The 25,035-nt window shown below is 51.9% G+C and overlaps 2 protein-coding genes across 3 annotated transcripts in view; one reads left to right on the forward strand and one right to left on the reverse strand.

Annotated features, from left to right (window-relative positions):
• Positions 1-8,086, forward strand: part of Rims4 (regulating synaptic membrane exocytosis 4) — a 58,543-nt gene extending 50,457 nt beyond the window's left edge. For both annotated transcript variants that reach the window (XM_050151284.1, XM_050151285.1), the window contains exons 3-6: positions 1,206-1,318; positions 1,550-1,651; positions 2,048-2,187; positions 3,821-8,086. In XM_050151284.1, the coding sequence (XP_050007241.1) occupies positions 1,206-1,318; positions 1,550-1,651; positions 2,048-2,187; positions 3,821-4,039 (574 nt within the window). In that variant the 3' untranslated portion in view covers positions 4,040-8,086. The remainder of the gene's footprint in view (positions 1-1,205; positions 1,319-1,549; positions 1,652-2,047; positions 2,188-3,820) is intronic.
• A 151-nt stretch (positions 8,087-8,237) lies between these two features.
• Kcnk15 (potassium two pore domain channel subfamily K member 15) lies at positions 8,238-14,518 on the reverse strand. The gene is made up of 2 exons (XM_050151283.1): positions 14,027-14,518; positions 8,238-9,637 (listed from the first exon to the last, which is right to left on the reverse strand). Exons 1-2 carry the CDS (start codon positions 14,364-14,366, stop codon positions 8,949-8,951), a joined length of 1,029 nt encoding a protein of 342 aa, XP_050007240.1. The 5' UTR covers positions 14,367-14,518; the 3' UTR covers positions 8,238-8,948.
• Positions 14,519-25,035: the final 10,517 nt, after the last annotated feature.

Here is a 25,035-nt window from a genome sequence, read left to right on the forward strand (position 1 = left end):
TCTGATCAAGAATTAGGGTTACCCTTTTTTGCTGGGAAAATGTGTTTCTCATCCGAATAATGGTGGGAAAGATTGATGTGTGTGTGTGTGTGTTTTTTGTTTGTTTGTTTGTGAAGATGTCGGCCTCCTATGGTGATGGTGAGGACAGGATGAGAAAATGGTCTGCAGATCCTTGTTCCTGTAGGTGGAGATCAGTCAGAGTCCCTCACTTCTCCCTCAGTACTGCCAGAGACACTGGAGAGGGGAGGGGAGGGGAGGGAAGCGAGCTAAAACTGGCTTAACCGAAGTAATAATAGTAACTGTTACTGACTTATGTATTCAGAAGGAAGTAACTGCATCAGGCAAAGCTTGATCTAGAAGCCCACACAATACCTCCAGTCTGATAATGGCTGCATCCCTGGGCTTCCATACCAAACACTCTAGTTACATGTCTGATGTAATAGGGGGCTTCACACTCCCACAGTTCCCAAAATCTTCCGAGTCAGATTTTCACTGACTGAACTGAGCCTGTCCTGGAGCCTGGCCCCGGCCAAGGAGAAAGGGAGCGCCCTAAGAGCTGGTCCTCCCTGCCACAATCGCATGCCTTCCATGGAGAAATGCGGTCTCTGAAGGAAACTGGGGGCTCTATTACCAAAGAAGGAAAAGTGGGTATCAGGAAGCCAAACAGCAGCAGCGGTACTTATCTGGCCCAAGGCTGATGTGCAGGGCGGTGATCGTCTGGCCTTGTCTTGAGTGAGCCTCTCATTGAGCTGCTGATTCTGGTCTAGCAGCTGCAGAGACATCACATGTGATGTAATCCTAACCAGCTCCAGATGTAACTGATGCTGCTGATCTCTGGGCCACTCTGGGAATATCAAGGCATTAAGCCTTTTATGCCAGCACCTGTCAAAACCACCTCCCATGATCCCTCCAGCCACCCTGGCCAGTTAAATCAGCATTTGTAGTACAGGTCACTGGTGGGTATGGAGGAAGATCACCATGGTGGCTGGGCAGTGGTGGCATATACCGTTAATCCCAGGACTCTGGAGACAGATGCAGGCAGATCTCTGAGTCTGAGGCTAGCCTGGTCTACAGAATGAGTTCCAGGTTTGCCAGGGCTACATAGAGAGATCCTGCCTCAAAACAAAACAAAATGATCACCGTGAGATGAAGAATATATTGGATCTGCACATCAATCCTAACGCACATCTTTTTTCCTCTGGCAGTCTTAACTATGGAGGTGTTTGCCTGGCTTCAGATGCCCAGTTCAGTGACTTCCTCGGGAGCATGGGGCCAGCACAGTTTGTGGGCCGCCAGACCCTGGCTACCACACCCATGGGTGAGTGTTCGAAGCCCTGTGCCCCTCCTTCCTTGCCCTTGCCTGATGGCTTCATGCTCTGAGCACCTGGTTTGGAGCCTGGGCCACATAGTCCTGCCCTCCACGGTGCCTGACTCTGAAGTGTCCACGCTGTCGTGATGGGACTTAGTCTGCTGTTTGGGTTGGGAGTGGGTGTAGGCAGCAAGACCCTGCTGGAGCTTCTGGGCCACTTTCTAGTGTCATCTCTTGCAGGGGATGTGGAGATTGGCTTGCAAGAGCGGAATGGCCAGCTGGAGGTGGACATCATCCAGGCTCGGGGACTGACTGCCAAGCCAGGCTCCAAGACACTGCCAGGTGTGAGGACGTCTGAGAGAGATATGGTGTGGTCCACGGGACCGAACTTCTGGGAGGGAGAGACATCTTTTTTGTTTATCATTATTCCCTCCTACCGAGTATATACTAACATACCTAGTATACTTGGCACCCAGAAAGGCTCAGAAAGCGTTTATGAAGAGGTTGGTAAATGAATATGTGAGGTTAGCATGGTGGGCAGTTGTGGACTGAGGAAAGGGGAAGCAATGAAGACCTAGAAGGAAAGCAGGGCCTCCCAGACATGACCTCACCCATTTGTCCTGTGGCCCTTCCCATACTCCTGGGGGTTCTCCGGTTCCCAGAAGTGGGTGGTGACCCTCTATTACCCATGATTTAAGGGAGCAGCCTAGAACCCTGCCTTCTGCCCTCTGTCCCCAGCTGCCTATATCAAGGCCTATCTGCTGGAGAATGGTGTCTGCATTGCCAAGAAGAAGACCAAAGTGGCCCGCAAGTCACTGGACCCACTGTATAACCAGGTGCTGCTGTTTCCTGAGAGTCCCCAGGGCAAAGTCCTGCAGGTAAGGGGGTGGGGTGTGTGTGTGTGGTGTTAACTGGGGGCAGGGTCTCTCAAGGGCCTTACCCAGGGGAATTGAAACACAACTTCCTGTGTCACTTGTACCCACAACTTCCTGTGTCACTATGAATTTGGTCCCTTATGAATCTTGACTGTTTCATCTCTGGAATACACGGGAGAAGGAATGAACTAACTCCCAAAAGTTGTCCTCTGACCTCCTTATGGATGACATTTCATGAACATTGCATACATGCATGCACACATTTGTGCACATGCACATAAAAGCTAATATCAAAGATGTATGTATTTGATGTATATGTATATATAGGCTGGAGAGTTGTCTCCGTAGTTGAGAGTGATTACTGGCCCCTGTAGGCAGCAGTACACACACGTGTGCACACGCACACACCCATGCATCTGCACACATACCACACATAAAATTAAAACCAATTTTCTAAAAAGATTAAAAAACAAAACCCAAGAAGACAGTAAGTCTCAGTTCTGTCTGACTAAGGACTATCCTTTAAGCCTGTTCTCAACCTTCCTAATGCTGCAACCCTCAAATACAGTTCCTCGTGTTGTGGTGACCCCAATGATAACATTATTTCGTTGCTACTTCATAACTGTAATTTTGCTACTGTTATGAATCATAATGTAAATAGCTGATATGCAGGAAATCTGATATGTGACCCTTGTGAAAAGGTCATTCTACTCGCAAGGGAGTCATGACCCAGAGGTTGAGAACCACCGCTCTAGGGTTTGTTGAGCTGGACTGTGCTAACTCACCGTTGTTGAGGGACAGGCAGATGAGGGACTGCAGCCACAGACCCAGATCCACAGGCCAGCTCCAAGAGGTGCTGACCAAGAGACCAGGAAGGTGCTACAGAGAAAGACTGGACCAAGAAAGAAAGCTAGCAGTGTCTGTGGTGTCCACACTGTGAGCATGCTTTATGAGGGGGTCTGAGGCTCCCTGTGGGGAAAGCAGGGGATGGTATCGTGTTGCAGATGCAGGGCCATCCTTCAAGGCCTGACTTAGCTCGAATTAGGGTCATGTGGAAGATGGAGCAGATAGTGTGAGCAAGAGGAAGGAAGCCAAGGTATAGATGGAGTAATAGGGACACTAGAGCCAGAAAAACGTGGTCAGATGAGTGGCTTTTATTATTTTTATTTCTTTGGACCTGGGGGTGCACTTGGCACATGCATGTGGAGGTCAAATGATAACTTGCGGAAGTCCGTTCTCCCCTCCTGCTCTGTGGGCTATGTGGACTCTGGCAGCGTTGGACTTAGGTCATCAAGTTTGGCCGCAGCATCTTTACCTGCTGAGCTTTCTTGCTGGGCTTCCTTGCATGCCTTTTAAAGAGGTAGACTACAGGGCTTAGCTGCATTGGCCTGAGGGACCCCAGGTTCTGACTCAGAGCCTATGAATGACTGTGACAGGCATTATTTTTTAATGTTATTGTATGGGTGTTTTGCCTGCATATGTGTCTGTATACCGCTTGTGGGCCTGGTGCCTGTGTGGTGCTGGGAATCAAATCTAGGGCCTTGTGCATGCTGGGCAAGTGCTCAGCCAGCTGAGCAAACTGCCGAGCTCTCAATTGCAAGAGGGAATCAGCTGTGGGTTTTTTTTTTTCCTACAGGTGATTGTGTGGGGCAACTACGGGCGGATGGAGCGGAAGCAGTTCATGGGCGTGGCTCGAGTGCTGCTGGAGGAGCTGGACTTGACCACCCTGGCCGTGGGCTGGTACAAGCTCTTCCCCACCTCCTCCATGGTGGACCCAGCCACAGGTCCTCTGCTCCGGCAGGCATCTCAGCTGTCCCTTGAGAGCACCGTGGGGCCCTGTGGCGAGCGATCTTAATGCCAGGGTTGGGGAGGGGCTCCCCGAGATGGCCTGGAGACCACCCAGCCCTGACCTGGGACCCCAGGCCCAGGGGCACATTGGACATTGGAGGATGGGGTTCTTCCCCACGGTGGGGAAGCAGAATGGGGAGACCTGCCCCCCTTGGGCCCCTCCTCGCTCCTTCACCTCCTACCCCTGAGACCTTCCCTCTCCCAGTGGGTTGGCTACACTTTTGACTTGGCCGGTTTTGACCTGGTGGATGCGGCTATAGTCAGAGAAAGACTGAGGCGGTGGAGCAAGCGACTCTCCTGCCCCACCCCACCCCACCTGTCACTCCCTTTGCCTCCCTGGAAGCTCGCTGCCCAGAGCCAGGTCCAGATCCAAGCCGGCCCTCTCCATGGTGCCAATTACCAGCAAGTGTCTTTCCTGCGGCACCGGGTTCAGGCAGCTACTCTTGCCCCAGCGCTGACGGGGCAGTTTGCAAGGATCCGGAGCCAGCTCCCGGGGGCCCAGAGCTCCCCACTTGAAGGGGAGTGTGGGTCTCCCTCTGCCTGCCCGTGGAAGGAGCTTTGCCGCAGCCTGTCTGAGTCCATCCATCCATCCCCTCCTGCCTGCCCCTCTGCTGTAAGCTCTAGGAATTGGGGGCCAGCAGAGATTAAAGGAAAGGAGGAGGTGCCCCAGGCCTGGCACGGATCCCCAGGGGTCCTTGCTCCATGGGATTGCAACAAGCTGGTCTGGAGCTCTTGGTGGACTGGAAGGAACATTGTCATCTGTGATACGGTGGAGGACTGTGGGGACCCGAGTTTCCGGAACCTTGCCCACAGGGTTCTTTTGTGTGTAGGGGTAGTGGGAGCCGAGCTTTGAAGAAAGCTGGGATTAAGCCTAGTGGTACCAAGGTAAGGGTTTCCCATACAGGAGAACCCCTCCTTGTTGGATGAGATCAAAGGCCATCTTGTTACCCCTCTGCCTCTGGTCTAGGGTCTTGGGGAGGTGTAAGAGCCCCTCCCATTTTAGCCTTTTAAAATAAACCATCCTGTACGAAGGGCAGAAGCCACTGCCCCAGCCTCGTCACCATGGCTCAAGGAGGTACAAGAAGAGAGATGCAGAGCTATGAGTGTAAGAATTAGAGGCTCCGATGAGGCCTGGGTAGCTGCCTTTCCTGTAGCCCTCCCTAGGGCCTGCAGGAGCCCTTTTGCATGCGAGGGAGGACACAATCTGGCCCCTATAGAAGCACATTTCTATCACTGTCCCGGGAGCCGCCCAGCAGCCTGCCATCTCCTCTTCACCTAGTCCCTGCTGTGTAGGGTGTAGTCCAGGTTAGCTGGGTAGTTAGTGTTCACGCCTGAGCCCTATTCTTAGCTCAGATGTCGTCTTTTCTTCAAGCCCCAGGCTGGGGTTAAAGGGGGGCCCCAGTACATTCCAGAAGATTGCGACCTCCTTCTCTAGCCTGGGCTGGAGGGGTTGCCTGGCTCCCCAAAGGCCAGCCCTTCCACCTTCTCCTCCCTGTCTTCCTCTCTCTTCCCTTATAGGGTAGTAGCCCTGATTGTTCATTGTATTCAGCATTCTGGGGAAATACCCTCAGCATTGCTCTTTGGATTCACTCCTGAGGATCGCTGGGCCTTGTAGAGGGGCCTGGACTCCACGAGAGGGTGTCATTTTCTACTGAGGATGCCAGGGCTCTGTTGAACCCCCTGTTGTTCCTGGTTCTCATACCAGGGAACTCCTTCTACTTGGAAATTCTCCCCATTCCCAAGCTGGCTTAGCTCTGAGTGCCCTTTAGGGTTCTGGTCCAGTTCTGTCACCTCCACGTGGAGCTGTAGACACTGCACAAGGAAGGTGCACAGGCCCCTCTTCTCCAATTGGTCTTCAGAGTGTCCTTGAGTCTGTGGAGGGAGGGGCAGGCCCTCAGCACAAGGGAGAAGGGCTCTGGGGGGGCTCACACCTGAGGCCCACAGTTAGCCATCACCCCACCTTTATTTTTTTAACCAGTGTGATATCTCTGCAGTTAGGTTATTACTCACTGTCTGGAATATTTTGAGCCAGGAGAGCGGCTTCTCTACCCAGACCCAGCCGTCTTTGCTGTGGGACAGAACCTGGCTGTCACAACCAGAGGAGGGGCTCAGCTCTTATTTGTCAGAGAGAGAGAGAGAGAGAGAGAGAGAGAGAGAGAGAGAGAGAGAGAGAGAACACGCAGGAGCACTGGCTCCAAAGCAATAACACCACCCTGGGGTGGTCAGTGAGGCCCCTCAGTGATTTTCTTGTTTGTTCTGTGAAATCTCACTCACCTCCTGGAGGGGTGTAGTGGGGGCTGGAGCCCCATTTCTTTGTATCATTGTAAGCGTGTGCCCCACTTTCAAGGGGCTGTGACCACTGGGTGTGGGAACCATATCTGTCCTCGCCAAGGACTTGTGGAAGGAGAGTGGTTTTCATCGTTAGCTTTGGGGATTATCGAGCTCAGCTTGTCCCTACTGCTGTCTGATCCTCTGTCAACTCAAACTCTTGCCCTCTGGAGAGGAGTAAGAGGGTGGAGTTGGGGGCCTTTCTGGTGCTGGGTCTCTAGGGGTGTTTCCTTTTTCCTCTGGACAGAGGCAGTATTTAGGACTGCCATGGAAAGGGCCGTCTCCATTTTCATTTCCCAGAATGCCTCTGCATTCGGAAAGGCAGGGCCTGTGAATCTTTAGTCCATTTGCATTTTGCAGGGAAAAAAAAGGATACCAAAGCCCTGCTGGAGGAGAGCCATCCTGGGGTCATTAGTATTCCCAGTGACACTTCTACCTAGATCTCCTCTTCACGTCTCCTGCAGAGCTGGAGCCAGGGCAGGATGAAGTGGGGGGGTCTCATCCTTTCTATCCCTTTTCTTTGGAGCCTCCTAGTGGCTCCAGATTATGGCGCGACTAGCTGTAGCCAATCTGAGAGGTCAGGAAACCCAGGCCCCAGCAGGAAGTCATTTGGCTAAGGCCCCTTAGCGTTATGCCTGGGAGGACAGAGCTGGGAGCCACAGCCAGGAGACCAGCGCTCAGGGGCAGGTGTGCGCCATTCCCATTGCCAGCTTCTAAGCACAGGTGGTACTGCCCTGCTTGATTCTCTCCTCTGGGCTAGTGCCTTTTCTGGGCTTGAATTGGGAGAAGAGGAGGTGCCAGGGTGGCCTTTTGCTCTGGGTCATAACCTCTCCAGGTCCAGCTGAGAGGTGGAAAACACAAGCTCCCTCCTGGGTTTGTACAGTGGGGGCTCCAGGAAGTCCCCTCTCACCTCCAGAAGGGATAACACCACCTCCCCTAGCACTTCCCAGTGTGTCCCCCCAGTGATTTTACTCTGACCCTCAAAGAGCAAGTGAAAGGTGGCTCATGTTGTCAGCAGGGAGAGGCGGAGGTCCTGAGAAGCACTTGCCACCGAAGCGCCGGCTTTGACAGTGGTTGAGCGCCAGCTCCTTCTCCGGCGGCCCACAGCACAGGCGTGCAAGCACACAGCTGAAGTAGTTAACTTTTTACAAGCAGTTCACCAGTGGGCTCCTTAAGGCAGGAGACTCTGGAGCAGTTTGAGGTTCAGAAGCAGCACGGCGCCCCCACGCTCTCCCAAAGCAGAGCTGTTGCACCAGGCAAGGTCACCTGCATTTATTTATTGAGCAACAGTGCTACACCAGACCCAGAGCCTTGGACCCCCTTTCTGTCCTTTGCAATGGCTCTCTTGGCCCCCCAAGAGGGCCTGTGTCTGTGGAATGGGACCTTGGTGGAGGAAGAGTTCCCACAAGCTTACCTGGCCAGCCCGAGGGGTCTTCATCTCAGTAAGAGCCTGTGTGGCTGGGTGGAGGCTGGAAGCAGACATAGGTGTTACCTCCGAGCTCTTTGTATCCTCCTTCAGGGTGGCAGGAAGGTGGGACCCCAGAGTCCTTGGACTGGGAGCCTCCATCCATCTACCCACCTTTCCCTGTGTCCTCTTGGGGAGCAGGAATAGCCTGGTCCTTCAAGGAGGGAGGGTTTTGGGGGTCTCTGAGTTGGAGTGGGTCACATTGCATTGTGTTCATGACCACATAGCTCATGCTGGAAATGAAAGTTTTTGGCTTTTCTACACTGGTTTTGCTCTTTTTTTTCGCATCAAGACGATTCTGTCTGGGAAGATAAGGGACACGTGTTGGAAGGGGTGAGCACTCTAAGGTGTCAAGGTGCCTCGCCATGGGCTGATTAGCATCCTCTGTGAGCAGAAACTCAACTCATGAAGATCTCCCCCAGGTGCCCTGTGAAACAGGATCTGCAATTTGGGCTCTGTTTTACTGATGGAGAAGCTGGGGTTCAGGAAAGCGATGTGAATCCCAATGACATGTTGCTGGTGATTGGTGGGACCCCGAATGAAATGCATCCCACACCACTGAGCTGCCTACAGGTAGTGAAAGGGGGAGACCATCCCCTTCATCCAGAAGGGGCTATGCAGGGACAGGGCTTCTGCTTGACAGTGGGGCAACCATTTACAGTTGGGATAACTCCACCCTTCATGCACAGCAAAGGGAATGCCATCTACTTGGTGCAGAAATTGCCCACTGTGAGCCATAAACTGCCTTCAGTCTGTCTCTGTCTCATACTTCTAGCATGAGCACCCAGTCCCACTAGTCAAATTCTAGTGCTTAAAATCGTGTCTTTCCTCTTCAGGGTAGAAGCTAGCTGCTTGTCATCCTTTGAAGGGGCGACCTGGTGTCACCCCTCCTAGGGGCTGAAGGCCACATTTTCCTACAAGTTTATACCAAACAGTTTACACCTCCAGGGTGACTTTAGAGTCGGCTTCTGCTTTTAGTGCAACATTCATGTATTTCTAGAAGGGATGATTCGCAGATGGTAGCGGGAGCCTCAACCCCCTCCAAGCCGGAGGAAGGGTGGGTTTGCTAACAGGCGCGGCTAGACATTGATTGGTCAGCCCCCGCTCGGGTAGGGTAGGACTTTCAGATGGACTTCCTCCTAGCTTGGCGTCTGTCTGTACTATTGTGGCAGTGGTACAGGGCTTCTGGACTCAAGGGAGGCGAGAAGGCCGGATTGTCGCATGCCCAAGTATCCAGCTGGTGGATGCCCTGAGAGATACAGGTGGAGGCCGCAGTGCGGGCGCGTCTCTTGAGCGCCCCCCTGCGGAATGCGCTGGCGCAGCGGGCTGAGCGCTCAGGAGTGTCGGCGCTGGCAAGAAAGCGCAGGACTACCAGGTTGAGGAAGGCACCGATGACTGTGAGCCCCAGAAGGATGTAGAGGAAGCTGAAGGCCACGTAGGGCGGCTTCCTCTGTAGCGCCTCGTCTCTCTGTAGCGCCACGAAGTCGCCAAAGCCGATGGTGGTGAGAGTGATGAAGCAGTAGTAGTAGGCGTGGAAGAAGGTCCAGCCCTCGAAGTGCGCAAAGGCAGCGGCGCCGAGGGCCAGGGTGGCAGCGCACAGCAGCAGCCCGGCTACCACCATGTTCTCTGCGGAAACGTGCGGCTGCTGCAGACCCAGGCAGCGCTTGGCTTCCAGCAGCAGGAACCTCACCAGCGCATTCAGACGCTCGCCCAGGCTCTGGAAGGTGACCAGCGTCAGGGGGATGCCCAGGAGTGCATAGAACATGCAGAAGACCTTACCGGAGTCCGTGCCTGGCGCAGCATGGCCATACCCTGTGTGGGGAGAGGGATGGGGTACTGAGAGCACAGCCTGCCTCAAGGCACCCCCACCCCAGGCCAGCCTGCCCCCAGCAGCTCCAAGCCCCACTTAGGTCGTCCCCACACTCTGAACCCCTGTGTGGCTGTTCACATCTCAGTGTCTCAATTCCTGCTGCTCCCCCCTCCAAAGATGGATAATCTACCTGTGGTCCTTCAGAACCACAGAATTCGGTTGGGGCATCTTCTGTCCCCAGCGGTAGAGAAGGATCTGAAATGTATATTGCCCGGTGCAGTGGAGGAAGCTCAGCCCCAAAGCATGGATCCAGTTGATAGGATGCTCTGGAAATAGCAGTTGGAGGACAGACCAGCGCTGTGGCTGGCTGCCCTGGGGGTTGGAGGACTACACAAGGGGCTTTGGGAGGGGTTCTGTGACTTGGTCTACACGTATTTGATAGGTGCTCTGACAACCTGAGGTGTACGGGAAAATGGATTTTTAGCAAATTATGCCTTGGTCTAAAGGGAAGGGAGACAGGTCTTCTGTGGTTTTCTAGTACCTCCAGGGTGAAGTCCCAGTTCTCATAAGGAGCCCCCAGTTCCCTCCACACACTTCCATCCTTACCCCTCCACTCGCTCATCCTCATCCACTCCTTCCTCCCCAGTCTCATCCCTCTTTGCTCATCTCCCCACTCCCCAGCCTCACCCCTTCTTTCAAATCTCCAGCCTCACCTCTCCTCCCCACTCCCCAGCCTCATCCCACCTCTCTACTCCCCAGCCTCACCCCTCCTCCCCACTCCCCAACCTCACCTCTCTTCCCCACTCTCCAGCCTCACCCCTTCTTTCAAATCCCCAGTCTTTATGCTCACCCCCTTGACACCCACACTCTCCAGACACACACTGCTGTTTCCCTCGAGAACGTTGCTTCTCCACCTCTTTCAGATTTCCTTCCTCCTTGGACTGCCTTCTGTTCCCTTCCCAGCACCCCATCCCTTCAAATTCCTCATCTTCTTCTGCCGTCCTGTAGGCCTTCACTAAACACCAACTGGTTCTGGGAGTCTTTTGTTTAAGTGTTGTTCACTGGTTCCCTCATGGATCTAAACATGTGTGGGCTGCTATGAGCCACGGGTCACTGTGCCATTGTTGTGGAGTGTGTGGATATGTCTCCTTCTGGGGAGAACAACAATAACGTACATGGGCCCATAGCCAGGGAGAAGCGAGGGGGTACGTCTCCCAAAGCAGACTGACCTCTAGCAGACTGACCTCTCTGCCCAAAGGTAAAGCATACAGACCCCTAGATCTGTGCAGCTCCACATGGTTAGACCTCCAGTGCACACAGATGTGCAAAATGGTATGCACACATGGGCTGTCTTTGTGGTCATAGCAAAAGTCAGAACCCATCCATCAGTAGAGGCCTGGCTAGCTTTGTCTCAGCATTATCCGAATGGTAGAACAGTTCACCAGACCACAGTGACCACATCACCATGCAGACATCTGGCAGCACCTAAGGAAGCTCTTTGTTTTCTCTACTAGGGGACGAGAATGGAATTAGCTGTGTGGTGTTGGCATCCAGAGGCAGCAGCAAGGATGCTACCAACATCTTACAGGGCCCAGGGCAGCCCCCCCAAACAGAATTAACCTGAGCAAGATGTCAGTACTTCTAAGGCTGAGAAGACCTACTATTCAGCCTGGAAAAAAAGTGTCGTGGCCCTTTAGGGTTGATATAAAAAAGCATTAAGATGCCCTGAATTAGGGTCTGGGATATGGCTCAGTTGATAGACTGCTTGAGTAGCATGTCTGATGTCCCATGTTCAATTCCCACTACCTCATACAAGGCAAGCATGGTGGCACACACCTGTAAATCTCCAGCACTTGGGAGGCAGAGGCATGAAGACCAAAAGTTCTGTCATTCACAGATACATAGTGATTTTGAAGCCAGTCTGGGCACAATGAGGCCCTGTCTCAAAAAAAAAAAAAGGGGGTGTACGAAATGAAAAGAGTGGGAATAGGCAAGAGAATGTATATAATATATTAGCCAGACAGCATGTGGTACTTGAAGGAAAATATACACAGAGCATATGCAGATCTATACAGAGCATGTAGCTGGACATGTGTGAGAGACAGGTCAGATGTATGGGACCCAGGGAGATGGATAAACGGGTTAAAAGATAGGATAGAGTCTCAGAAAGCCAAAAATAGCATGTTTCATCTTTCACATGGAATCTAGAGTTTTTTTTTTTTTTAAAAAAAAAAAAAGACATGAAAGCTAGAAGAGAGACCACTTAGAAAGAGGACCAGAGGAGGACAAGAGAAAGTAGCTGGTAGATATGATCAGCATGCCTGGCACACATGTATGATAACGCCACGGTGAAACCCATTGTTCTGCAAAATTAATATACACTAAGAAAAAAGACCAAATGGCTTCCAGGGAAGGGAGGGCAGGAACAAGTTTCCTTTTCATCCTGTACCCCTTGGTACCCTGTGAAATGTGCAGTGTGAACATGTGTAATATTCTAAGTCTCAATGTAGCATAGCATTTAAAGCCTCTATGGTTGATCACCCTTCCACTGCGTGGTCCCGTGGTACCCAGGGGAGGCATACACTCTGCCCATCACTACTGTGAATCCTCGAGGGCAGGGACCATGGTAACCACATCTGTGCACTCTGAGTCACCTGGGCTCTGTATAGACAAGCAGACAATAGGTTCAAAGAAAGTTAACTGACTCCAAGCAAATGGGAGGAGAGGGAAGCCAGAGGGGGACAGGGCCCTCCCAGGACCAGCAGGCCAGGAAGCACTGCTCTCATCTCCTTGAGCTCTGCCAGGTTTGAGCAGGGAAATGAGTAATAACAACAACACATACCAGGTAACTCTTCGTTCTCTCATTAGGCCCAAGTTCACCCTGTTTTATGATAAAGGAAGCAGGCTTGCGAGGGAGGGAGCTGTGCAAAGGTCCCAGCGCCTGAGCTCTTAGCCCCAGGTCTTCTGTGCCTCTGCTAAAGCAGAACCAGAGTTTCTGGACTCCAAGAGCCTGGCTTCCTGCAAGCTCCCTCTCCTCCCCTCCCCCCTTTAAAAAAACAGGTAGTGCTGCCCCCAAGTGGTCAGAAAGTCAAAACATTTCCCATTTCTACACCATTGTTTTGGTGGTGGTGATCCCCCGGCCCCCAATCCCTGGTTTCTTTCCCAACCTTGGTTTCAGATTAGCATTAGCATTGGAAGAGGCCAAATCTGGCTGGTAGACCTTCGGCGAAAACGGGAAGGGGCAGAGGCTTCAGAAGAGACACAACCTCTGTAGGCACGGTCTTGAGAATGGGGCTTGTAGACAAGAGATGGCAGAAGCATTGCTGGGAGCTGGGTTTACAGCTGGCAATTGATAACTTATTCCTAACGAATAGTGCCCGCATAGCCTATGGCACCGTGCTGGGCGGCTCACACATCTCACCTCACTTTAAACGTGGTATTCACCCAGCGAGGTAGAACATTTGCTTTTTGCCTTTGACAAAAACAGGTGTCTCTGAGGGGGCACGGTAGCTTGTCTGAGAAGGCAGGAGGCTGGAGGTGCCCAGAACTCAGCTTTTAGGGTTGCAGGTGTGCTTTTAAACCCTTGGCTCCTGTGCAAGCACATTCTCCCAGATGTTGGTTTCCGGTTTGCTCCTCTGAGGCCACCCAGGACATCTGGCAACTACAGTTGGAGCCTGGTACCTAGTGGCTAGTTAACACAGGTCTGAAGCCCTGGAGAGCCTGCTTCTCTCCTTGCAGGCTCCCCAGGCTTAGCCCCCAGGCCCTGAACAACTGCAGTTATGGCCACAGCTGGAATTCAGATGGTATACATAGGGGTTCCTCTGGATGCTCCAGTGTGAGGCAAAGCTTTGGTAATCAAGTGATGGGACTCCTAGTGGGCTCTGGGTAGACCACTAGCCACACAGCGGTCCCAAGACGAATGACAGCTCTGTTATACGGGGCTAACAGAATAATCTTTATTATGATAAAAAGGCAATCTTATTTCCACGGTGTTTTCTGTGGATCAGGCTCTATGCTAAAACGATCTGCACGCACACATAATAATCTCCATTACAGCTGGCGTTCCTCTCTTCCTCTAGCAAAACGTATTAGGACTCCTAGTTTTCTAAGGAGAACACAGTGGCTCAGAGAAGTCAAGAAAGTTATCTAAGGTTACACAGCTGACAGAGTGGGACTAGGAAGCCCCACTTCTGTTCCCCCAAGACCCTGGGGTTTGTTCTAAGCACCCCCGTGACAGCCTTGTGGCAAACCATTACTGACTACCCCCATTTCGCCCAGCGAGGCAAATGAGCCTCGGTGAGCTAACTAACATGCTCCTTCCAAAGGCAGGGACAGGGGTGGGACCGCACCCGAGGAGAAATCGGGACAGAGGGGAGGCTCCGAGAGCTCACCGATAGTGGTGATGACCGTGATGGCGAAGTAGAAGGAGCCTGCGAAGCGCCACTGGCTGCCGGCGCGGTGCGGCTCTGCCTGCAGCGCCAAGCGCTCCAGCTCGCGGTAGTCGTCGGCGGAGAAGCCGTACTTTCTGCGGAACTCGCTGCGCTTCCGGGCCAGCAGCCGCTGCCGGTTGCGCTCCGCCTCGGACTCCAGCGCATCGAAGACCGCGGCGCCCACCAGCAAGTAGGACAGGATGCACAGGACGAGCGCGGCGGTGCGCGCACTCTGCTTCCTCATCGCGTCTCGCCTGCTCTGAGTCCCGGTTTCTGTGCGCCCCGACGGTGCCAGCTCCATCCCTCCGCGCCTGACGTACAGCAGAGGGCCGGCTCTGAGCTCTCCTGCCGCTTCCCCGCCCTAGCTCACGCAGGTCCCGGCAGGGACATCTGGTGCAGAGGCCCGGCTCAGGTGTGCAGAGGGCCCGCCTCCATCGCAAGCTCGCCCTACGACTTGGGGCTAGTCACCCTTTCCTTCCTCCCGTCTATCATCTAGGAAATGTTTACTAAGCGCCCTCTGGTGCCCACCATTCTCGGTGGGAGTAGAACGGGTATGTCAGCAAGCAGGGAGGGATAATAAATGAACAAAAAGATAGGGTAAGACAGGTGTGATAAAGGAGAAAAATAGCGCTTGGAGAGGCGCGTGCCAAGCCATCCAGGAGTGACCAGGGAGACAAAATCCAGGCCACAATCAAAAGGGAGGTGATTTGGTGACAGGAGACAACAGGGAGCAGCAGTGAAGCTGGAGTCTGGAGAACTGGGATACAGGCTGAAGAGACAGGAGGAACAGAAAGAAGTGACTTCTATAAATCCATTTTTAATTTAATTTTTATTTTATATTTGCCTACACGTATATATGCCAGCATACCATTTGCACAGGGCTCATGGAGGCCAGAAGAGGGCGTAGGTTCTCCTGGAACTGGAGTTACAGTCTCCAGTTGCAAGCAACCATGTGGGTGCTGGGAATGGAACCCTTGGTCCTCTGGAAGAGCAGCCAGTGCTCTTAAACACTGAACCGCCTTTCCAGATCCCAGGGTGAATCTGCAGGGCAACGGGAAAGCATGGAAAAGCCGTAAGCAGAAACACACACAATTCCACCATCATCTGTTTGTCTGCGTTTTGTTTTTCAAAAGGGCATCAGAGCCAGGCATGGCAGTCCACACTCAGCACTTGGGGGGGTGGAGGCAGGTAGATCAGGAGTTCGAGTCTGGGCCGGGCTACTTGACATCACATCTCACCACCACACCCCAGAAAAAGCAAGGGACTGCCATGTGGAAAAGAAAAGGTGGCAGAGAGTGAGAGCACCCTCCCCCAAACCTCTCACCCTGCTTCCCCCAGCCACCCCCAACTTTCAGTTCCTGCATGAACTCTCCCGTGACTCATTACAGCCTTCTCTCCAGCCCACTCAGCCAACATCTGTTGCATCCCTGCCAGGGACCAGGTAGCAGCAAGAAGTGCCACACAGACACTGATGTGCTTAATCCCCCCAACTCAGCTGGCTCACACCCTGGCCACCCTGCCACTCCGTACCATTGGACATGTTTCCTGACACCTCAGGTGGTCTCCTCTGAGCCCCCAAAGGCCTGAGTGCCTGCCATATTCCATCCCTCCCAGTGCAGTATAACCCTTGCATCCCACACCCCAGGAGCATCCTCTGGTCTCCAGCACTCAGACCTGCCTTGCAGCACACACCTAGTGGCAATGTGAGGTCAAATAAGAATTTCCATGTGCAAGTTAAGAGCAGCTCACCTTCATTGCTTCGTCCGGAGCTTGGGTTGGCTCAATTTCACCATCCATAGAACGATGGGTTTGTTTGCTTGTTTGTTTTTTGTTTTTTCAAGACAGGGTTTCTCTATGTAACAGCTCTGGATGTCCTGGAACTCGTTTTGTAGGCCAGGCATCTGGTATCAAACCCACAGCGATCCGCTTGCCTCTGCCTCCCAAGTGCTGGGATTAAAGGCATGGACCACCACCACCTAGCTTAGAATAGTGTTCTTGTTTTTATTTTTATTTTTCCGTCTCATAGGGACTGCGGTAGTTCATAGAACAGCCCCCAAGGATACCCATGCCTCATCCTTTGAATCTGTGAAAGCATCCTCATCCTTGGGGTCTGTGAATACATCTGGCTGCCTGGCAAAGAGAAACTGAGGATGCTGATAGCATTGGTTGCTGGGCAGCTTGCCTCGACATGGGGAATGATCTCAAATCTCTGGGTGGACCCAACATCACCACAGAAGACCCTGTACTTGGAGATAAAGGCAGGAGAGACAGCTAGAGAGATGGTGGCATAAGCAATTCCTCAACCTGATCACTGGAGGAGGGGCCCCCAAGATGAGGCAGGGTGGCTGACATCCAGGAGCTAGAAGTTGGAAGAGGACGGGTCCCTGTTTGTCTAGAGAAACAAAGAAATGTGGACACACAGGCAGCTTTATTCTAGCCCATGGAGGCCCATGTTGAAAGAACCAGAAAGTTCTTTTGTGGGGTGAGGGTGGATGTGCAGATACACATGTGGGGGCCTTATGCATGCACATGTGTGTGCATATGTATAGAGGCCAGACACCAACTTTGAGTGGTACTCCTCAGCAGCTATCCACCGTGTTACTTCCTTGGAACAAGGTCACTCCTTAGAATTTGGGGCTCTCCAGTTCCGGCAACTGGCTAGCCAGCCTGCCCCAGAGATCCTCTTGACTTGACCTCCTCAACTGGCATTACAAGCTCATGCCACCACACCTGACTTAAAAATGGGTGCTGGGGGGGGGGGCTGGAGAGATGGCTCAGAGGTTAAGAGCACTGGTTGCTCTCCTAGAGGTCCTGAGTTCAAGTCCCAGCAACCACATGGTGGCTCATAACCATCTGTAATGAGGTCTGGTGCCCTCTTCTGGCCTTCAGGGATACACACAGGCAGAACACTGTGTACCTAATAAATAAATCTTAAAAAAAAAAAAAAAATGGGTGCTGGGGATTGAACTCAGGTTCTCATGGTTGCGAAGCAAGCACTTTGTACGAACTCTCTCTGTTCTCAGCCCCAGAAGGAAATTTTTGGATGTGGGGGTAAGTCTCCATGTTTGTGATGATTAACAGCTGCCATAGGCTGAATGGAGAAGGCTGGGGAGCAGCACCTGCTTGCCAACGGGATTTGCCTAGGGGCATTTAGCCACTGTCGCTGTCACACTGAGTAGACCCTGGCCCGAAAGACCTCAGTTCTGGGGTGGAATTGGGGCTCAGTGCCTATAGAAAAAGATTTGCACGCCCTCAATCCCCAGAGAGCCAGGATGGCAGCCAAGTGGCCCAGAAGCGGGTTGCTGACGCGGGAAAGCTAACACAGTTGCTGCGACTTTATTTTTAGTAAGGGCATCAGCAAGTTTGTTTTTCTGATTCTTCTCTGCATTAGAAAAGCAGAAACCTGGGCAGAATCCTCGGGGTGGGGGCAGGGCACCAGGCCCTTCCACTCAAGAAGAGCTGGAGAAGAACAGGCTTGGGGAGCAGCTTCCTCATGGGGAGGGGGCAGTTCACGAGGATGCTCCTGAGCACAGCTGGGGTCCACGAAGACTTGAGTTCAAATTCCCACTGCTCCACTTCCTACTCGCACGTCCGCAGGTAGGACATCGCCGCCTCTCTGTACTTCAGTCTCCCCCTGTGAGGACAGAGATACCAATGCTCCCCACAAAGGACCATGACAGACGCTGTGGCGTGCCGCTTCCCAGGTGCCCCTGAGCTGGTAGTCTTGCTTCCTCCCCCTTCAAAACTGCCTGTCCACAGATGCCAGGAATTCAGTTTTCAGAAACAGAGGAGAGACTAGAGACTCTGGAGACCTGTGTGTGCTCAGCATTGCCACTCTGTCGCCTCTACAGGCCAGGAAAGAGAAGGTGCCACCTGCCGAGTCCCTGGGGTCATGGCTGAGACAGGACTTGAACATGTAGCTGCCTGAGTCCCAAGGGCACCACTCTTGTTCGGCAAGGCCCTGCCAGCCACGTCACTGGGGGGGGGGGGGGACCTTGCTTTCTTCGCCTGTGTGGTGGCTGTGAGAGCTTTGGTAGATGGAGCTGCCCCATCACTGTGAGGCTCCGGTGTCACAGAGCTGAGGGTGCCTTGTCAGAGGTACCCACTGGGGTGGGTATAATTGGGGCCATGGAGGCACTGTCAGGCCCTGCCAGGCAGGTGACTCTGCCCTGTGCTTGGCATTTTGGGTTCAGCAGCTCTATTTTAAGCCGGAGGAGGTTAGGGTTTGTGTATGTGTGTTTCTCAGGTTGAAAAGTAGTCAGCTGAGCAGACACCAAAAACAGAACTCCCCAAGGCGTTCCTTCCAGCTTCCCTCCTTCTGTCTACCCTCCTGCTCCACCTGCTTGGGGACCTAAGGGGACCTAGTGATTTTCCTCTGACCCCTGGTGCTAGCATTATACCCATGGCCCTTCAGTGAGGCCTGGGAGCTCCTTAAAAGCTGCCAGCCTTTCCACTCCCATGTTGGGAGAGAGGAAGCTGAGGCCCAGAAAAGGAAAGGGGCCTCATCTAAGGTCACACACGGGACCAGGATGGAGTAGATAGTTATTTGAGACCTTGGGTCCCATCGTGGGCACGTGATTTCATCTCTCTGAGTCTCAGTTTACCCATCTCTGCCTCAGCAGGTGGGTAGGGTATCTGCCTGACAGGATTCCTGTGAAAATCAAATAAAATGTGCTCAATACAGGGTCTCACCAGCAAATGATGGCACCCCCTCCATCCAGCCAGTTTCTTCCCAGCCCTTCCCTGTTGCTCACTCTGAAGGGCTTTGGGGATCAGAGGAAATTGATTTTTTTTTCAGTTAAATAAGCTCTATGATTTTCCAGAAGGCCAGCAGGCTCAGGCATTCCCCTTGATAAGATCCCCATGTGTCTCTCTTAACAGAATTGACTATTCTTACCCCAGGGGACGTCGTTGGGAGCTCCTTAGAGAGCAGCTGCGGCCTGTCAGCAGCCTGACTGTCATTTAGGGATCTGGGCTGCTTGACATAAAATAGCTGCATCTCACTAACCACAGAATGCTGGTGACCTGTCATCAGTATGGGGGATGAAAAGGGGACGCCCCAGAATGAGGATGCTATTTGGGGGACAGATGGCAACTGTGTGCACATGACCCCTCTCTGGCTTGTCATCTCAGCCAGGGCTGCAGTGGTGACACTTGTCCCTGACCATTTACTAAGAGCCACCGAGGCTCCTTTTCAGCTGCACGAGGATGGCTACTGTAAGGTTAATGGAGATATTAAAACTTCCACTATTCAGCTGGGCGGTGGTGGCGCACGCCTTTACTCCCAGCACTTGAGAGGCAGAGGCCGGTGGATCTCTGTGAGTTCGAGGCCAGCCTCTTCTACAAAGAGAGTTCCTAGACAGCCAAGGCTACACAGAGAAACCCTGTCTCAAAAGAAAAAAAAAAAAAAACAAACAAACAAACATGTAGCCGTCTTTCTTGGACCATCAGCCCCTAAATCATAACACACAGACTTATTATTAATTATGAATGCTCTGCCTAAGCTTAGGCTTGTTTCTAGCTAGCTTTTTTAAATATTTATTTATTTATTATGTACACAATATTCTGTCTGTGCATATGCATGCAGGCCAGAAGAGGGCACCAGACCCCATTACAGATGGTTGTGAGCCACCATGTGGTTGCCGAGAATTGAACTCAGGACCTTTGGAAGGGCAGGCAATGGTCTTAACCTCTGAGCCATCTCTCCAGCCCTAGCTTTTTTTTTTTTATCTTAAATTAACCCATTTCTATTAATCTATTGCTGCCCCAAGGCTTTTTTACCTCATCTAATTACTGTCCAATCTGCTTTCCTCCTTCCTCCAAATCTGGCTGGCTAGCCCCCAGCTGGCTGACTGCTGGCCGGCTGCCTCCCTTTTTCTCTCTGCATGCCAGCCCTTTGTATCCTTCCTTTGCCTAGCTATTGGCTGTTTAACTTCTTATTAGACCAATCTGGTGCCTTAGGTAGGCAAGGTGAAACAGCTTTATATAGTTAAACAAATGCAGCATAAACAAAAGCAACACACCTTTACGTAATTCAGCAAAGGCAGCACATCTTTGCCTAGTTAAATATTATACACACATACACACATACATATATACACATACACACACATACATACACACACATACACACACCTATACACACACACATATATATATACACACACATACACACACACACCTTTCTATGTGGTACAGACTGACCTCAAACTCACACTCCTCTCACTTAAGCCTCTTGAGTGCTAAGACTACAGGCGTGTATCATCACGCCTGGATTTTAGCATTCTTATGACCCACGCCAGACGTGCCTTTAGTTAATCCTCAAAGCAAGGCCGTGGGCTAGGCACTTTGATTCCACCCTAGAAAAGAGAGACTGGGTTAACCAAGACTAAAGACTTCCTGAAAACCAGTATGGAAACCTACTGCTTCATAAACTAATTACAAATTATTAAAATATAGAATGGGTCTGAACACAGATACCCTGCATCTGTGGACAATGCTCCCACTGGAACACTTAGGTTATTAAATAAGAATATCAGGCATAGGTTATTGATCAGGAAGGCCTCAGAAATTCCCAAAACAACACAGACTGTTGCTATTGCTCCTAACTGTCAAGCAGAACCAGATGTTAAGACTCTGCTTCAGAAGACACAGCACGTTTTGGCTGCAGGACACAGAGACGTGAAGCTGGGACCGACATGAAAACTCCCTGCCTGCTGTGTCTGTTTAGGACAGAGGGGCTGTGCAGGCTTTCTAGGGGAGAAAATCCATCAGTGGGATTGCTCTGCTGTCAACCCTGTATCCTACAACACTGACTTGCCAGGCAAGATGTGCCTGCCCACTGTAACAGCAGTGGGCATGAAAATCATGGCAGCAACCAACTGCTTTTGGATTGCACTTGAGGCCTGATCCACGGGAAGAAATTCATGCTTGGTACTGTAAACCTGGCCAAAAGCATGGCTCAAGAGGGTCTAGGGGAAACACACTACTGTTGTTTTGGTACCCAACATGTTGCCAAGCTGCCTTCTAAATATTTATGCTTATTCCCATAGACTAGTGCTATTCTCAGCCTCGGTCAGAGAAGCTTCTCTCTGCAGTAGCCGTAGTTAAGCTGGAGAGTCATGTGATCAAAGTGCAGAGAATGACAATTGGGTGCTCAGCACAGAATGGGACACACACACACACACACAGCCCCGAGAACATCACAGAGGAGGGGGCTTAGCCCAGTTCACGAGCTTTACACATTGCCCACCCCCCATATGTGTAGGACGCCCAGGGACTGGCAGGCGACTGATGGAACAGCTGGAAAGCAGAATCCTCTACACTCATGTGGGCCTTTCTTTTAAAGTTATTTCTATTATTTTAACTGTGTGCATGTGTGTGTGCATGCATGTGTGCGCACACACAAGAGTGCAGGTGCCTACAGAGACGTTGGACCCCCTGGAGCCGGAGTCACAGGCAGTTGTGAGCCACTTGGCATGGTGCTAGGAATCAAACCTGGGACCTCTTAAGAACAGCATATGCTTTTATCCACTGAGCTGTCACTCCCGTTGCCTCCTGGATATTTCTTTCCAGAGCTTTCGGAGTTGTTTCTTCCAAGCCCGACTTGAAGTAGCTTTTAAACCACAGGTCTTTATCAAGCTTTCCTAAAAAGCGAATCGCTTCCCTTTGTGGTCATGTTTCACCAGCTTATGGGACGGCTAATTCAATTGCCTCTTTACAAAACCCAGTGTGGCTGGTGCAGACCAGTTTGGAAACAAACCCGACGAACTCTTGGCAAGCATGCAATTTGGTGGCAGGAAGCCAGAGGGGACAAGGGTGCCAGAGAATGGCCTGCTGGCCACTCAGCAGGCGTGTGGCTGAAGTGTCCCATTCAAACTGCCTGGAGAGCGCCAGTTAGCCCGGTGAGCTGTTTAAACAGACTACTAAGGAGAATTTTGTTGTCACCCTAATGCTAACAAAGACTCCATAGTGTGGTGTTGACTCTGGGAGACACCTGCCCAGCAAGACAGTTCATCTGCCAGCCTGTCTTACAGCCACAAGTGATTATGGGATGAGCATCACTGACGGAGTGCAAGTTAGAGTGTGGGTTCCAGGCATGACCTCTAGAGAACAGGGGAACTTCTCCATCCCTGGGAAATGGTGGGTCACCATGTAAGCGGCCAGGAGCATCACGTGAAGGGAGGCTGCCATCCCGTCAGAATGCTTGCTGGGTTTATTAAGGCAGCGAGCATCACCCTATGGACACACCAGGTAAGTAGTGCAACAGTCAAATTAGATGATACATACTCAACAGACTTCTGAGTGGGACTTCCTAATAGGTCAGGTTCCTAGATGAAGTCTGACTTACAGCTGAGGTCAAACACAAGGTACCAAGAACCTTATGTTCCCGAAAGCTCCAAGACTCACCTGCAGGCCCTTCTTAGAAGCATCCTATGGTTTCCTCCTCCTGGTCTAGTTCCCTCAGCCTAAGTAGTGAAGTCAAGGGCAAGTTTCTAGAGCGAGGGAACAGGTTTAGGTCCTGGGCCTGCGATGTACCAACTGCGAGACCCCTGGTAAAATCATGCCAGCTCTCCGGATGGCATTAAGTGATAATATCTGTCTCTTTGTTGCCTTATAATTCCCCCAAAAGTCATGGCTGCGTGTTCTATTCCACCCTCCCTCTGCTCCTACTGACTTCTGAACCTGTCAATCACTAGTTACATGGGTCTGTTCTTTATCTAGTTGGAAGCCAAAAGAGCTTCACCTCAGAGAAAAGTGAGACCAAGAGTCACAAGGACTATCCAGAGCCATCCAGGTCAGAGCAGGCAGCCTGGGGAAAGGCCTAGAGGGGAGAATCTAGACAAGAGGGGATGCCATACCCATGGGGGGTGCTCGGCACAGAGGATGTGGAAGACACAAAAGGCCTGGGAGTCATAGGAATCTGGTCCAATCAGGTGCAGGTTTATCTCAGGGTCCCAGAGGGCTTTAAGCAGAGTGACTTAGCCATGATTGTGCTTACAGAGGTATTCCTGTATGTTCAGTGTGACCAATGGGAGAAGGCTTTCACAGTGGGGTCAGACAAGGTACCCTGCCTCGGAGCCTGGTGATTAAATAACACATCAGCACAAATAGAAAAACAACAAAATACCCTCCCCCAGAAGGGAAGGGGGAAACTAGCTACTTCTGTCACCACCTCACGTTGAAGCTTGGGGCACCATCTCCAAATAGGCTGCACTTTTGCAACTGGGCGATAGGGGGCGGCAGTGACTTCTAGTTCCAGGACTTCATCAGCCAGCAGCCTCTCCACTCTTCACGCTTACAAATATCACTAGGGGGCAGCACCACGTTACTGGTTCCTCTACCAAAGCCCATTTGAAACCACTAATAATACACAGATTTTTAGCAAAGTGGGGAGGGAACAGGAGACTAAAGAAATGCACGATCCTGCTCGGACCAGATGCAGGTGGAGGGGAAGGCTGTTCTTGAACAGTTGACAAATGACCACGTGAGCTCTGGATAGTTAATAGTTCAGTTAAAGTTAAGAAAGAGAGAGAGAAGGAGAGAGGGGGGAGGGAGGGAGGGAAGGGGAGGAAAAGACAAATTGGGAGGAAGGGAGAGGGGAGAGAAGAGGTAGATTAAAAACGAGAAGAGAAAAGATAGAGGGGAAGGATAAGAGAAAAGGAGAGGAGAGAGATGGGTGAGGGACAGAGCGCACAGGCTGTGGGTCCAGCTGGTTCCCAGCCTCCCAGCCCTGATTGCAGCTGAATTTTACTTCTCCAGCTTCAGCATCCCCTCTGCAGAGCAGGAGCTCCTTCAAGTATCTCCCAGGTCGTAAGGTCACGGACAAGGGCACCAGGACACAGCACGTGCTCTCTAGACGATGACACCATCCTGGTGCCAACCCCAGGGCAAGGTCTGGAGGGCCAGATTCTCTAGAGTTATTACCAGTTAAGACAGGGGGGAAGCTGGGCATCTTGTCAGGCCAGGGAGCTCTCTCTGCCTTCCGCTAAGGGAGCCCCACCTTCATTATCTCCCTCAACATGCAGGAAGATGGAGGGCCCCAGTCCACAGGGTCTGGCTCCATGCTGGGAGCTTCAGCCATAGGGACAGGGGCTCCAGAGAGCTATGGGTTAATAGCATGTAGTTCCCCTGCTGCTCCAACCCAGCACTAAGCAAGGGAGTGCAGACATTTTCCTGGGGTTCAGCCAGCCAGGCCCAGGAAGCTCTGCTAGGAAAGCCTGCCGGAGGAAGGTCAGAAGATCTTCATCTCTGAGCCCAGTGCCATCTCTTCGCACAGGGAGGGCTCCTGTTCCTGCCCTCCATCATTCTGACCACACAGAATCACAAAGGCTGCCCTTCCCCTCCCTGTTTGGTGAGGGGGCCTCCTCCTCTTGCCTTCAAGCCAGCTTTGGGCTTGGCAACCTTGTCCTGCCAGCGGAGGCTGCTTTCACTTCCAGGTGTGGTGCTGAACCGAACCTAATTCTCTTCCCAGCTTCTCATACAGACTCGGTACCTATACTGAATGTTTCTTCTTCTTCTTCTTTTTTTTTTTTTTTATTCTGTTGAATGGGACAAGTCAGTCGTTAAAGAGTGTGTGGCTTCGAATGTGCGAAGCTCAGGAACAGGCAAAACTCACTCCTGTGGAGATGGAGATCAGGTAGGACAGGCTCGTCAGATCACAAGAGAGGGCAACAGGAAGAGCAAGGCTGTTCTGAGGTGATGGGAACATTTTATACCTGGATGGAGGTGTTGGTTGCAGGGTGCACAGTTGTGAAGGCTCAACAGGTTTGTGGTTTGTGCATTTAACTGTGTGAATTACATACATCTCAACAAAATTTCATAGGGAAAAAAATCACTGTTTAAGAACAAAGACTATTATTGTTGTTTAGTCTTTGGGTTTTGAACAGGATCTCACTGTGTAGCTCTGGCTGGCCTGGAACCCAGTATGTAGACTAGGCTGGCCTCAAACCCACAGAGATCCATCTACC

The sequence above is a fragment of the Alexandromys fortis genome, unplaced genomic scaffold (genome assembly GCF_014885135.2).
Source record: "Alexandromys fortis isolate MF-2015 unplaced genomic scaffold, M_Fortis_MF-2015_v1.1 scaffold_27, whole genome shotgun sequence".
Lineage (NCBI taxonomy): Eukaryota > Metazoa > Chordata > Mammalia > Rodentia > Cricetidae > Alexandromys > Alexandromys fortis.

Coding starts and splice junctions, on each gene's coding strand:
- Kcnk15 (XM_050151283.1), bottom strand. CDS start 14,366: ATGGAGCTGGCACCGTCGGGGCGCACAGAAACCGGGACTCAGAGCAGG. Junction 9,638..14,026: donor CACGGTCATCACCACTATCG/GTGAGCTCTCGG, acceptor CTCCCCACACAG/GGTATGGCCATGCTGCGCCA.